The sequence below is a fragment of the Tachypleus tridentatus genome, chromosome 1, assembly GCF_004210375.1.
Source record: "Tachypleus tridentatus isolate NWPU-2018 chromosome 1, ASM421037v1, whole genome shotgun sequence".
NCBI lineage: Eukaryota > Metazoa > Arthropoda > Merostomata > Xiphosura > Limulidae > Tachypleus > Tachypleus tridentatus.
The window spans coordinates 118,951,075-118,967,176 of NC_134825.1; the positions used below are offsets into that span (position 1 = coordinate 118,951,075).

Genomic DNA, 16,102 nt, shown 5'->3' on the forward strand with positions numbered 1-16,102 from the left:
GTGATGAATTTTGTGACAAATCAAAAAAACTGACTACCAGACATCGCCACCAACTTCGAGAGCACAAGAAATCTACTTGTATCAAATAGTATAAAGATTGGTTCAGCATTTCTCAAGACCAGGCGATAGGAGGGTAAGAGGTTCTCTTCCTGGTGGAAACAGAAACAATGATTACCATGGTGGATTTCGTTATATTTGGAGCCCATCAAGTGAATTGGCCAACATTCAGTTCAATGAATAATACTTTGTTCTCATGAATGGCATTAAGCTAGACATTAGAGAAGAGGTACATTTCTCGCTCTGTTTAGATAAAATCACTCATGGAAGAAAGGTGGACATCACCTACCTCGAATCTGGTGTTGGTAAATTCAAAATTGATGTAATGTAAACGTTATGTGTCAGTTTTTGTCTGTGCAACACATGGGCTCATATTCCATAAGACTCATGCTGTGATCAAACCAAGAAGCAGTGGAACTGAGTATATGTAATGGATGGAATAACTGTTCATCCATGCACCTAACTGGCATTCTGTTATTTTCTCTGTACAACTTCTAACATATCAGTTGCATGTACCATAATTGCAGAAGTCCAGCATGAAATGAGCTATTTCCTGTTCAAAACTAAGCATAATTAGTTCAATTTCAATGAATGAAATATGATATTGTTTTGCAATTGTGTGTGATTAGTGTTAGTTATGCTAGAATTGCATCTGTTGTAACAGTCGTAACAATAATAGATATCTTGAGAAGAGTTTCAGAAATAATTGTTATCCAAATAAAACAACTCAACGTGTGTTGTATAGTACACCTGTTTCAACTGATGAACCACAACCTGAAATTCACATTGAAAAGAAAAAGCATTTTTTCCTTATGGACCAGGCCTAGTAGGCCTAGAAGAAAAACTTCTTAAGATAACGAATAAACTTAACATCAGGTGTTTCTTTAAGACATCCTACACTATGTAACAGTCTTAAGAAGGTAAAATCTTTCGCTCCCAGTCCTCTCTAAACGAAATGTTATTTATTGTACTATGTTTGAGTGTAATAAACAATATATTGGGGAAACACAACACCCGTTACAGGTAAGGTTCCATGAACACCAAAGAGATATTAAGACCTTTGCTATAAACACATCAGTTATACCTTTTCACGTTCAGTAAAACGACCATATAATAAACCTAATAAAAAAGGTAAAAATAATATACAAGGTATAAGACACTAAACATTGAAAAATTAAGGAAATGATTGCTATCCAGTGGATATTATTTAAAACAATAACCAACAATTACTCAATACTGTATGGACACACACTAATAAAATACATAAATCACATTATTTGTCGTGGTTTAGATATAAAGTTGAACCTTTAATTTTACAACGTATTATTTGAAGTTGGGACGCCCTGTATGAAGTGTCGTTTTTGCAAAGTATATAAAACAGCCATATGTTGCACTGGACTCAGAAAATAATTTTTAGATTCTTTCATGTTGCGCTAAATGCGATGGTTCCCAGTTGCAATTATGAAGTTACAAGACGGTTATTCAACACTGGAATTATGCGTTAGTCAGTTAGTCTAGGCTATTAAGAGCTACAACGTAGTGCTTATAATTTGATTCTGCTTAATTAATGAATATTTAATACAAACTGTAGGTTACGTCTTTCTCAAGTTAAAGATAAATTGTTGTTTAGATGCTAGAGAACACGTAGTGAGAACTTTTATGAGAAATCGACCAAAATTAACATACAAGATTCACATGTGGGCTTCCGATTTCTCATATTCTCACTAATCTAAGATTTATGTCAACATCTGCTGACAAGCTAAAAGAAGATGTTTTCTTCTAGGCTGACTTCTTGGGAAATGGGTCTAATCCTTATCGATCTCATGTTTCTTGAGACGTAACTTATTAAAAGGATACTGGAGCAACGTCTCATCACACAAAAGCCGTAAGTATTATTAATTGATATTAAGGCTATATGTCTTTAAGTAACTGGACGCAAATTAGAAATGTTGAAATTCGAAATAACTTAGAAATTTCTATTAGAAGCTCAATGTATTTCAAATACTTATGTTTTCAAAGTTTAGTGCGTCGAGAATTAAAGGTTCGTTTTTTATAAGTAGTCCTAAGGCAGTTTAGAACATAAAATTGTTCTTAAGCAAAAAAATAAACAAAACACTCAACAAGACTTTATGACAAACAATTACGTACCACACATTAAAAGCTGTGTTTGAAACACGTTTGTTGTTACTGTTTCTCATTAAAATATTCACGCAATTATATGGAGAAATTACATTACTAATTTATATATTCGTACGACACTTACGTATACGTTAACGTAAGAATTAATATCATTGCTGTGTGGCTTAAACTTTTCCCTACACTTTAAAAAAAAACATACACATATAAGATTCCCTAATGAAACCACATCACATATTATATATATACCTTTGCAGAGTTCTTCTTCCATACCAATTAAGAATGCGATATATGGAAATGTAAACAGGTTTTAATTATATGTTCTTTTCTTTGAAGACTTTGTTTGTGAATTTTCTGAAGATACAATAAGTAACGCAACCTTAAATTCCTTTCATGAGTACGATTCGTCAAAAATACATCTATGAAGTTTTAAAACACGTATTTTTTTCTGACTTAACAGGATACGGAGAGGACAATAAAGGACTGTTTCCAAATTAACATGGAAAACAAAAATACGAATATTTCCCAAGTGATATAAATCTGTTGACGTAAAACACGAATATTGAATACATGTAAGTAATTTTAGAGGTTGAATTTTTTTTAATGTATATTTAATAAGTTCGAGTTTGATACAAATATTTTTACCTCTACATTTCTAAATGAGGACCCTAGTGTTCTGAACTTTGTTCGTTAATATTCGTCTAAAGCTGTTCGATCTAGTCGTCACTGATTTTGAGCTGGTCAACAGTGTCCACTAATAACTCTTGGGATAATCTTTACAGACCATCGTCTGAATAATTAAACCAAGGCCCTAAAGCGAAAAGCGCGTTTATTGTTAGCTGTAATGAGATAGCGACAGGTAACGCCCGCCTCTGTAGTCATTGGTCCTCATTTCAAAACTAACAAATCACAATCATTGCAATTCTTTCGTTTTAGACCAAAGCCAATCAGCGACTAACTAAAGGCTATTTCTTCTATTCACTCCCATGTAAATGAGGTTACTAATTCAGCATTTAAAATAAATAATTAAAAGAATATAGAAAATTCAGTAGAATTGATAATGAAAAGTCATAAGTGTAAAAGAATAATTAGATGCGATATATTTACACGCTGACTACATTATGAAATGAACAATACAAAAATGAGATAACACATACCGTGAAATTCAATAGCTAAAGAAGGTATGACGTCAGGTTCCCTGGTGTCGGGGTCAAGAACTTCATCCATGTCTTTTTGAAATGGCGTTTGACTTCTAACAAAATGAACAAATCATATGTATACACATATAAATATACGGTAATTGAGTTACATTCGTTTGTTTTAAGGATCTTTAATGTATTTTTTATCCTTTTATATTTGGGACCTTCCTTCAGTTATGTGAAACTGACTATAGGTATAAAATGAAATTCCCAAATAATTTATTGTAATAGTTGAATTAGGATATAGAATAATGATTTTGAGCGAGGTTTTCTGTTGTACAAATAATGCAAATAAAGTCATGTGGTTGCTAACAAATAGCATTCACAAGTAATTAAACTCGTCTTTGGCTTGCTTTGCTGTTGGTGCCTTGACCATCGTGGTGGACAGTAGTTGGCTTGGTTGGTGACACTACCTTCACTCATGTATAACACAATTCTTGGCTGTAGTGTTGCAAGTGCCAACTAGCTCGTTTGAGCCACCATGTTAGTCAGCATTCCAATGATTTTGTTTTCCTAGTTGTTGTAAAAATGGAAGTGGAAGGAATTGTCTCGGAACCCATTCCCCTCTGAACCCTTGGATCTTGGACGACCCTTAAGCACATATAAACTTGTAAATATATGATCTCGCTTAGACATATCATATACTGAAGGTCTGAGTACATTTAGCATCACTGTATTGTTGATGGATATCTCACGTCTTCTGAAATAACACTTCAAGAGTGGGTCAGTAGTGGTGATGGTCACCGCTGCTGCGCTGTCTGGAAGATTGTGTAAAAAAACATGATTTATAATGCTGTTTCATCCATTATCCTTTCTCTCCAGTGGTGATTTGAGACCTATGGGATAAACTTGAGCTAATGGAAGCTATCAAGCTAGAAAAGACCTCATTGCAACCCTCATATATAATGCAATACAAAGCAATGCGTGTTCATCCATGAGCTTGGCGATAGTGAATACATCAAGTCATCAGTGGAAAATCACTGGTCGTAGTTCATTGTAAGAGAAGTTCGACTAGTACTGATTTTCATTGGCGTTTGTGCAACAAACGAAAAACGTATGAGACATCCTTGACATTATATATGGACTAAAACTTATTGTCAGGTGAATCCTAAATGATCGAAATTTTAACCAGAAAGTGAGTTAAAAAAGCTAATACGTACATGTGATATACTGTTGAAACATTACAAACCCTTTTTGATATTTATCACTAAAAATGTGTCACTACTGACTTTTTAAAATTTTAATAATCTGTATACACTTCTGAAGATATTGAAACCTAAACTATTGTATTTCACTGCGTTTCAACCACTACTTTACATTCAATTATTTAAGAGACAAGAACATAAATTATACCTAGGTTAAATAACATTTCTTTTATTTGTTTTTTGGAATATGTGTTGTTTTGAATTAAGCACAAAGTTACACAATGGGCTATCTATGCTCTGCCCACCACAGGTATCGAAACCTGGATTTTAGTTTGTAAGTCCGCAAACATACCGTTGAACCACTAGGGGGCTTGTGGAATAGTCTTTTTTGTTTTTATTACATGTAGAGGATGTAACTTAATGCTGGTAAACTTACTGCTTTCCAGGTTTTATTGGTTCTCCATTTCGATGATCAAATCATAATTCTGTTCTTTCTTTTATTTTTCCAAAAACAAAACAGCCAACATTTCTTACTCTTCAACAGTGTCATGCTCTTCTCACTAACTACCTGGTGGTTACCAACAAAGTTTCATTAGGAAGCAGTGGAGTCGAGATTGCAAAGCTACTTTATACACACTCGGTTTGATTTGAGTTACGAGACACAAACCTGTATTCCCAACCTCTATAATCCTTTAAAGCTGGGCCTGGCATGGCCAGGTGGGTTAAGGCGTTCGACTCGTGATCCGAGGGTCGCGGGTTCGAATCCCTGTTACACCAAACATGCTCGCCATTTCAGCCGTGAGGACGTTATAAAGTGACAGTCAATCCCATTTCTCTTTGGTAAAGAGTAGCCCAAGAGTTGGCGATGGATGGTGATGACTAGCTGCCTTCCCTTTAGTCTTACACTGCTAAATTAGGAGCCCCTAACGACTCACAGAGCTATTTAGGTCTAAAATTGTTCTAACCTTGCACAGGTAACTCAGTTGTCAGTTGTTGCGCAATATATAAACTTTGTTTTATCCGTCCATTTACCGTTTTTCTTAATATGCAAATAAATTAATTATTGAGTTATTATATTATAATTTAAATAATAATCATCTCAGTCAATAAATTTTCAGATTTCGTTGAAGATCGAATAAATTATTTCCAATTATTCGAAATGCTTTATGTTTTTTCCACTGTCTTTATCTTCTTCATTCAATTATGCATAGGCTTTACGTAACACACAAACATTTTTGTACCATAAGTTTATTTTATACGAAAGTGGTCTTTGCTATTATGAATAATTAACATCATTTAGAAATTTCAAAAACTCTATCAAAAGTTGCACAAATTATTCAAATTCCTTAACACAAGTCACTATTTAACTTCCAACACGCTCTGCAGACTTACAACGCTAAAAACCGGGTTTCGATACCTGTGGTGGGCAGAGCACAGATAGCCCATTGTGTAGCTTTGTGCTCAATTCAAAACAACAACAACCCCCCAGTGGCTCAGTGGTATGTCTGCGGACTTACAACGCTTAAAATTTGGTTTCGATACCGTGGTGGGCAGACCACAGATAGCCCATTGTGCAGCTCTGAGCTTAATTGAAAACAACAACAACAACTGTAAATACAGGAAATTGAAAAATACAATAATCTAGTTAACAATACCTTATACAATACAGGTTAAAATTTTAGTGATTAATATCAGAGAATAGACTCATGTTAGAAATAAGCGATTGTTGTTTTTGTATATTATTTGTTAATGTATTAAAATATTTAAAATAAATAACTATTTCATATTAAATATTTTGATATATTTACAAATGATATAGAAAAACAACAATCGCTTATTTCTAACATAAATCTTCAACATTCAAACTCACTTTGTACACATGTGTAAAAGTTGTATTTAGTATTCTTCACCCATCTTCCAATATCTTTGATTTCGTCAAGAGAGAATCTATCCAAAACAACCGGAAATTGGAAAGTGTCTACTTTTGGATCTAGTTTTCTCGATTGCATTTTTCAAGCAAAATAAACTAATTTATAGTGGAAATTACTCAACTGATATCTTATCTCAAACACATGCTTGGTTGATGTTTAAAATATCAATACGAAACGTATTGCAATATCTTATGCAAAAAAACAAACAAACAATCCATTTAACTTGGATCGAAGTCAAAGTAAAAATACAAAACATATTTTGGAAAAGATTAAAACAGTTTTATTATTCTGTACATAATTTGTTTTATAAAACGGTAAAAAATGCTTATTATAAAATGTCGAACGCTAAAACTTTGAACTGTGAACTTCGACATTGTTCTTACGACTTATATTCTCACTTTATTATCATTTTTATTGTAAGAATTAATAATATATTTTCGATTATTAAATTATTTGCGAGATATGAAACATTCAAACATTTCACATGTACATTTATTCAACACCATTACGCAAGATTGTTGGAGTAAATGAGATAATTCTACATTATGATTAAATGACTTTAATATTTAATTATTATTTTGTCCTTCATATCATAAATTACCAATCTGGAGTCTCTCCAGATGCATGAGACAACATATTTTGTCCTTCATATCATAAATTACCAATCTGAGTCTTTCCAGATTGCATGAGACAACATAAACACCTACATCAAAGACGCCCGATATGGCCAAGTGGTTAAGACGCTTGACTTCTACTCCGAGGATCGCGGGTTCAAATTCTCGTCACATCAAACGTACTCGCCCTTTCAGGCGTGGGGATGTTATAACTTACGGTCAATCCCGCTATTCATTGGTAAAAGACTACCTCATATGTGGCAGAGGCTTTTATACAGGGGTGTAATTTTCGGTTTGATTGTTTGGAATTTCGCGCAAAGCTGTACGAGGGTAATCTGCGCTTGCTGTCCCTAATGTAGCAGTGCCAAACTAGATGGAAGGCAGCTAGTCATCAGTATCAACTCTTGGGCTACCTTTATACCAAGAATAATGATATTGACCGCTTCATTGTAACGTCCTCACGGCTGAAATAGAGGGATCATCTTTTGTGGAACGCGGATTCGAATTCGCGAGCATCAGATTGTGACAAGCACCTAACCATCTGAACATGCCGCACCCGCAATTTTCTAATGTACATGCTTAGTCGTGTAGGACTTAGTTTTCAAATTCAAAACTAACAGTTTTGTTAATAAAAAAGTTATTTATTAAAAGAACCATGTAGATGAAATCAAATATATCAAATTAAATTATAGGTGGATAATAGCTAAGTTTTTATATTATATTATTTTAATTTCCTGTTTGACAAACTTTCTTTGTCTTCTATTCTCTTTTACATTTATTATCATAACAATCAATTTAAATTTCTTAAATCTCTTATTCTTTTCTTTAATTTTATATCTTATACCCTTTGTGAGCCAATCTGGTTTTTGTATTTATAGCTACCCTTTCTCTTTCTTTAAGAAATACACGTATATTGGATATTTGAAACTGTATCTTCAGGTTTTTCCACATCCGATCAACGTCTCTAAATAACTCATTTCGAAGCAGAAAATTCTTGTCGCATTCCGTCAAGATTAGCTATTTTGAAATTTGTAACCAAAATAGCATTGTTCGTGATATTTATATGTAGCAAAACATAGAACTTAATAGAGCAAAGATGTTCCCCGTTTACCACCCTCTCAACAGTTTATAACAATAAATTTAACACAGCTTTGTTTCTCGGAAGTCCTTTGACCAAGTGATGAAGAAATCCACCCTGCAAATTCCAGAAAGCTTTCTACTTTACGGTTCAACACTCGTATCGCCCAAAATGGCCAAGTGGGTCAAGGCTTTCGACTCGTAAATCGATGGTCGCGGGTTTGAATCCCAAACATGCACGCCATTTCAGCTATGGGGACTGTCAAAGAGTAGCCTAAGAGTTGGGGGTGGGTGTTGATGACTAGCTGCCTTCCCTCTAGTTTTGCACTGCAAAATTAGGGACGGCTAGCGCAGATAGCCCTCGTGTAATTTTGCACGAAAATCAAAACAAATAAACAAACAGTCGTATTTCCCAATATACATGCTCGAAATTAAAATCATTCATAATTTCGACTTCATTAACAGGTAAAATCTTCATCTCACTAACTTTATCAGTATCATCTAATCGTTTGTAACAAATGTTTACAAGAAACTTTTTTCCCTTTATATTCGCTAATAGAAACCCTTGTTGTTATCTTTGATATTCCCAACTTCATAGGATGTTACTCACATATTACATATAAAGCCATCCTCAGCCCAATCTTCAGTAATAAATCTGAATTAAAGCCAATAACTTTGTATTTCAAATAATTTCTTCTCACCTAAACCATCTACATTTAATTATGTTTCAGTAATCCCATTGCATCAAAATCTTTCATTCTTTCCACTCCTCTGAGGTTACCTTTTAAATTCTTATGTTTCTAGTATTACAATTGCAACAGTTAGCCTATTCTCAGTTAAGCCTATTCTCAATTAAGCCTATCCTCAGTTACGCCTATTCTCAGTTAAGCCTATTATCATTTAAGCCTATTATCATTTAAGCCTATTATCATTTAAGCCTATTCTCAGAACTCGTTTTCTATGCTACATTTTTTCAACATTTAGCTCATTCTCGCCCTCCTAGTTCTAGTTTATGGGATTGTTCATAGTTGATTCATTAGTCCTTGTAAACAAGCCAGAACCAATTTTATTTAAGTGTAAACCATCTAATATAGAAAAGATCTCTTCTCCCATTGAACTAATCCCACAACTCTCAACAAGCCTGTTTATACTTAACGATTAATTAAACTAAGCTTAACATTTCGTCCTAGTAAAGTAGTCATAATTTCAATCCCACAATTATATTATGTCGGTTTCTCTAAGTACGTTTATCTACCTTTCTCTATTTTATTAGACAACAAAAACTTATTATTATTATATCATCTACTCTCTCAGTTATATCCTTCAACTGTACCCCTGACTAACATAATCAAATTCTTTTCGCCCTACTTTCCCCACAGGCTATCCTATCCACATATCTCGTGAAGGAATCACCAGTAACCACTTAAGTTTATCATCCATATCATCCTTTGACCCTTTTCTTTTCTTCCCTCCAATAGTTCCTCATCTACACAAGTCAAGGATCGAAATATGTTAAAACAAAAAGCAGGCTTTTAAAGTTAAATTCACCACTTTTAGCCATAATAGTACTCTACCTCCCTGAAAGTCATTGTTAGCTGGTGTATTCTTTCTAGGGATATGCCACTGTTATTTATCACAGTTTACCCTTTTTATTTATTACTTCTACTTTAATTAATATAGCTTTATTTCTCTACTAACTTACAAACTCTACAAACCAACTGAAAACCTTCATTATTAGCTTCGTTTAAAGTATGTGCCAATCCTGAGTTCTTGTATAAAACCCATTCATTCTACCAATTACACCTAACAAACTGTGAACGCTTAACTCTTACGCTAGTGGCCCGGCATGGCCAAGCGTGTTAAGGCGTGTGACTCGTAATCTGAGGGTCGCGGGTTCGCATCCCGGTCGCGCCAAACATACTCGCCCTTTCAGCCGTGAGGGGCGTCATAATGTAACGGTCAATCTCACTATTCGTTAGTAAAAGAGTAGCCCAAGAGTTGGCGGTGGGCGATGATGACTAGCTGCCTTCCCTCTAGTCTTACACTGCTAAATTAGGGATTGCTAGCACAGATAGCCCTCGAGTAGCTTTGTGCGAAATTCAAAAAACAAACAAACAAACTTGCACTAGACGTAGTCATTGTATTTGTAGCTAGGAAACAAATGCTCAATACTAAATACCTGTAACTTATAGCCAAAACTGTCACACCTAATGTTTTATAATAAAATGAATTAGTTTTTGTCATTATTTCATATTCATACTAAAGTAATTAATTGTGAAACTATGTTCCACAGAAGTGTCATTTTTTAAATTATTTAAATAACTACTAAACTAGTCTTTTTTCAACTTTGCTTCATTTGTTGTTTACGTAATGCTAATAACACGATATATTCTATTGCGAATGACGTAGTCTGATTTATAATCCATCTTAAAGCTGAATTTAAGTAAATGGAACTAAAGAGAAGTAAGCAAGTTAATCCGTAGAACACGAAGAGACAATTACCTAGTCTGTAAATCATGTTCGTTTAATAAACCAATCCGTTTTATGATTTACAGGTTAGTTAACTTATAACTAAGCCTAATCTAAATTTATAATTCTAGTTACAAAAGTTAACGGTAATTCAAAAATCTAACCATAATATTTTTATATTTTTAAATCTGGTTATTCTTTAGTTATTTAAGTCAAGTTCCTAAAAATATTAATATTACAAAATATTCAAAAACTCCATAACAGTTTGAGAGGTTTTTCATTAACGTCTTCTGTATTCCGTATTGCCCTTTATAAAACACATATGATAAGCACGAAATTATTTGTTTCTGTTTTTGTTTTGTAATTACGCGCGAAACCACACAAGGGCTAATTGTGCAATGTAAGACTAGATGGAAGGCAGCTAGTCATCACCACCCACCGCCAACTCTTGAGCTACTATTTTACCAATGAATAGTGGGATTGACCGTCACATTATAACGCCCCCCACGGCTGAAAGGGCGAGCATGTTTGGCGCGACCGGGATGCGAACCCGCGACCCTCAGATAACGAGTCGCACGCCTTAAATCTTATTTGATACCTCCGCTACATTACCCGTATGTTACTGAAAATATTCTCATAACTTGGGTCCTAGCTCTCTCCTTTCGTGCTGTTAATCCGAAATAAATTTCCTAATTTTAACGAGAGGGATTCACGTATATAAAACTATATATGACGTTTTGTGAAAATTCTGTACGTGATGGAAAAAAATGGACATCATTTTTGGATACGGCGTACAGGAATTACTGTAGAACATGTGAAAGTTTCAAGACAATAAAGCCATTCTTAAGTATATTAAGTTGTTTTATTGTTTACAATGTTACTAAGGTTCTCTGCCGCATTTTGTAATTTTCAATTTGCCTATAGGAAAAGTGGCCTACCGGTAACGTTTGTTGGTTTGTTTTGAATTTCGCGCAAAGCTTCTCGAGGGCTATCTGCGTTAGCCGTCCCTAATTTAGGAGTGTAAGACTAGAGGGAAGGCAGCTAGTCATCACCACCCACCGCCAACTCTTGGGCTACTCTTTTACCAACGAATAGTGGGATTGACCGTCACATTATAACGCTCCCACGGCTGAGAGGGCGAGCATGTTTGGTGCGACTGGGATTCGAACCTGCGACCCTCGGATGACGAGTCGAACGCCTTAAGATACTTGGCCATGCCGGGCCTCCTACCGGTAACATCCATCACCAATGTTTTTAGGCTATACTCAACCAACAAATAGTTGGATTAAACATTGCATTATAACGCTGTCATAGTTGCAAAAAGGCAAGCACATTGCGAGTCGAGAGCCCTCATCACTGGGCCTGAGAATTCAGAAACTTTTTATTTTCAATAATATCGATTTCATGCAACAATTCTCTAAAGTTTCTTCATTTAGATAATATTAATTAAAATAACAATAATCTACTTACTTGTCCATTACATCTTGAACTGCTGGACCTACGATAAAAATTAGATAAGTAAAATGATTGAAAAAACATGCAATTGAAAAATATGATACTTTATGTATGATTTCACATATATTATAAATTTATGTTCTAAATATATAATTGCGCGACTAAACGACAAAACAGTAACTACAGATGAAAGATTTATGTTCAAGTACTGAAACATAGTATTTTTATGAAACGTTAAGAAAATAAATCTAAAATATTAATTAGCACAATCAAAATGTATTTAGTTTTCGCACTGACAGTTAAGTTTTAACTGTAAAATTCCTCGACTTGCGATAAACGCATTTCTTTCAGAAACTAGGACACTTACGTCTGATATCTTTCCATCCGAACTTTTTCTCTTTTGCTTATTTGGAATCTTGCACAAAGCTACACGTGGCTATCTGGATTAGCCGTCTCTAATTTAGCAGTGTAAGACTACAGGGTAGGCAGCTAGTCATCACCACCCACGGCCAACAATTGTGCTACTCTTTTACCAACAATTAGTTGGATTGACAATCACTTTATAACGCTCCCACGGTTGAAAGGGCGAGCATGTTTGGTGAGACGGGGATTCGAACCCACGACCTTCAGCATTACGAGTCGATAGCGTTCATCACCTGGTCATTCCGAGTCTAACTTTCGCGGTATTTTTATGTCTAATATTTTCTCAATTTATAACTTAAAATAAATGGTATTTCTCGTTTGGAAGGTGATTTATGTGAATTATGAAGACAAAGGTCTTATATCATAAGAAAGATAAATGTTTCACGTCCTATAGCTAAATATTCAAATTTTAACTTGTCAAGATCAAGTTACATATAAAATAATTAATGCTTTATTTGAGAAGTTTATTAAATATTATTATTGTTTTATCTTAGCAAGTACGTAATAATTGTAATCGCCAATACAATTAGAAAGGCTCCTTTAGTACGAGTACAAGTCTAATTCACAACAGATATCATCATTGTTTGTTTTGTTTTTTTAATTTCGCGCAAAACTACACGAGGTCTATCTACGCTATCCGTTCCTGATTTAGCTGTGTAAGACTAGAGGGAAGGCAGCTAGTCATCACCACCAACTCTTGGGTTACTCTTTCACCAACGAATAGTGGAATTGACCGTATCTTTATAACGTCCTCACGGCTGAAAAGTGAGCATGTTTGGGGCGAAGGGGATTCGAACCCGTGACCCTCAGATTACGAATCGCACGCCTTAACCAACGTGGTCATGCCGGATCTTGATGTCGTGAAACAACTAGAAAAACAAATTGTCCATTAATGCAAACGAAAATAAAAAAAAATCTGAGGTAAACGCTGAATTGAGTGTCCTCTGTGGGACAGCAGTAAATCTATGGAATTACAACACCAAATCTAGAGCTCGAATCCCTACCATGGAAATAGCAGATAACTTATGTATCTTTTTCCTCAGATAAATTAAGTTTAGTATATGGGTAAATTTTAAATATACGACACCTAGTGGAAATTATCATAATTACAACTAAAACTTCTTCGTTATCGAGTTATTCAAAAAATATCTATATTCGTGAGATTTAAAGTATCATTTGTTACAAACGTCAAATCGCAAGGTAGAATAGTAAATTGTTTCAATATAGCTAACTTAAAAATATTCATTAATAAATAGATTCATACAAAAAACTGGACGTCCAAAATAACCTCATATTTCACCTAATTTATATCCGATACGTATTAACGGATGAGCTATCTTATATCAGTCTTACATAACGCGCAATACCCAGACGATATAATGATGTTTTGTTTTTGTTTTTAATTTCGCGCAAAGGTACCCGAGTGCTATCTTTGCTAGGTGTCCCTAATTTAGCAGTGATAGACTAGAGGGAAGACAGCTTGTCATCATCACTCACTGCCAAGTCCTTGGCTACTCGTTCACTAACTCTGCACAACAGGGTGTCATTTGTGTGCTTACAGAAGTTATTGAACAACGACGTTTAAGCGTTATAACACTAACTGGAAGAAACACAAATATAATTAAATACCTTAAAATATAATCGTAAAACGTGCTGTTGCTTACACTCATTTTAAAATGGCTGATTTTTCGCATCAAAAGATATAAACTAAGCCTTTCCACTACATAATTCAAATAGTTCAAAGAACACATTTTCGAGCAGTGCGTGAGTGTAAAATTACTAGAAGACCAAACGGCTATTATCTTTGTTCCGTAAGCTTATGGAGTAACTATTCACCTGAAGTACCATAATGAAACAATATGGTAAAAATTGGCATTAGAGGAATTGAAACGTTTGATATTGGTAAACGTTAAAATCCATTCTTAAATATTTCTTAGTGAAGTTCAAATTTAACGAAAATGTTTGATACCCTTTGAATCTTTGTTTGTTGTTGTTGTTGTTACTGCATTTGGTGAAAATAATAAACCAATGTCGCATAAAGTTTTATTTTTACTGACAATGTGCAGACCTTGTTTAACGTTCTTGATTAATAGTTACGTTTCTCTTGATATAAATAAAGAAATAATAAAACCAATTCGTAAAATAAATGTTTTTTTTTTTGTATATTTCATCACACTACAACGTTGTAGCCTCAACATCTGTTCTTGCATATTTCAATCAGTAAGGCGCGTTTACCCAATCAGTGTATTCGATTTAATTATCTGGGGTAACATGTTTAGTTAGGAAATAAATATTCTTTCTCAACGTTGACTAAACAAGATATTGACGTTTCAGACACAAAAAGTACACAAATATTTCAATCCGCTTATAACTTTTAAAACTTACGTTTATAGTTTCTTATTTAGTGTTTTCTTTTTATTGAAAAAAGATTATAGTTTTTTTATGGTAAGAGACTTACTTTTCTTTTGCTCTTGGGTCCTAAATCTCATTATGATGACAATCAGAACAGCCAGAAGGACCAGAGCACCGACTATTCCAATTAATATTCCTAATACGGGACTGATTGCAGGTCTTTCAAGTTTTGCTAGTAAAAACATAAAATCCGTGTACAGCTATGTAAAACTGGATAAGACAATCTTTCTTAAGCCTTAAATTGAAATAAAACACAAGCATCTTAAAACTACGAAAGTGGTCGTTTTTATTTTGTTTTTAAGAATTTTAGCGGGAATTATTTCCATTAGCCTAAAAATGTGCAGTTTCGAGATTATCTTAATGTGTTTTCTATCTTTCGTTTCCTGACTGAGAAGTAGGCTTACCTGTGCGTTTCTCAGGAGCTGACAGAGTCGTTGCTGTTAGAGAAACAGAATGGCTTTTTCCTTTAGAGTTTGATGCATAAATTGCCAGAATAAAATTCGTTCCAGGTGGGAGATCGTTGATATTAAAAACTGGAAAATCCTGTTTGGTCATATTTGTCTGCAGTTTCTCCAAAGGAGAGTTAAACACTTCCAAATGAAAGAACTGCTTTAGTCCACCATTATACCCTGCTTCACATTCCACTTCAATATCTGTTATTGTTCTGTTCGTAACGTCACAATTTCTCACGGGATCTGGGCTTCCTAAAATAAATATAGATATATCAGAAATATTATTCGCTCAAGAAATAATATTAACGTATTCCAGTTACACAAATGTTTACGAAAAGAAAACAATTCTTTTAAATTAAAAAAAAAAAACAAGTTACAAAATTGAAAGGTTGGTGTTTCGTTTTGTTTTATTTTTCACACATGAATTATCGATGAAAATTGGAATAAACAGCATGGCGTAAGACTAAATAAATCTAGAACGAAATAAACATTTTGGGCGTATTGGTTCTTCTTTGTTGTTTATGAGAGGTGACTAAATAAAGATCGAACAAACTGTTATGAAGTCAGATGTAATGAGTATCAGCTGGAGTTGAGAGATATGAGAAAACAGCCAGCTTTGTTCAGTTTATATGGTATTATAAAGAACCAGCCTAGATCACATTATAAGGTATTATAAAGAACCAGCCTAGATCACCTTATAAGGGATTATAAAGAACCAGCCTAGATCACCTT

The 16,102-nt window shown here is 34.2% G+C and overlaps 2 protein-coding genes across 2 annotated transcripts in view; both read right to left on the reverse strand.

Annotated features, from left to right (window-relative positions):
* LOC143222244 (uncharacterized) overlaps positions 1-2,464 on the reverse strand; it is a 50,902-nt gene extending 48,438 nt beyond the window's left edge. The window contains exon 1 of the mRNA XM_076448514.1: positions 2,443-2,464. Within this exon, the coding sequence (XP_076304629.1) occupies positions 2,443-2,464 (22 nt within the window). The remainder of the gene's footprint in view (positions 1-2,442) is intronic.
* LOC143233075 (protein turtle homolog A-like) overlaps positions 1-16,102 on the reverse strand; it is a 149,006-nt gene that overhangs the window by 62,680 nt on the left and 70,224 nt on the right. Inside the window, exons 6-9 of the mRNA XM_076468960.1 lie at positions 15,323-15,622; positions 14,965-15,090; positions 12,099-12,126; positions 3,351-3,445 (exon numbers count right to left, since the gene is read on the reverse strand). Coding sequence (XP_076325075.1) covers positions 3,351-3,445; positions 12,099-12,126; positions 14,965-15,090; positions 15,323-15,622 — 549 coding nt within the window. The remainder of the gene's footprint in view (positions 1-3,350; positions 3,446-12,098; positions 12,127-14,964; positions 15,091-15,322; positions 15,623-16,102) is intronic.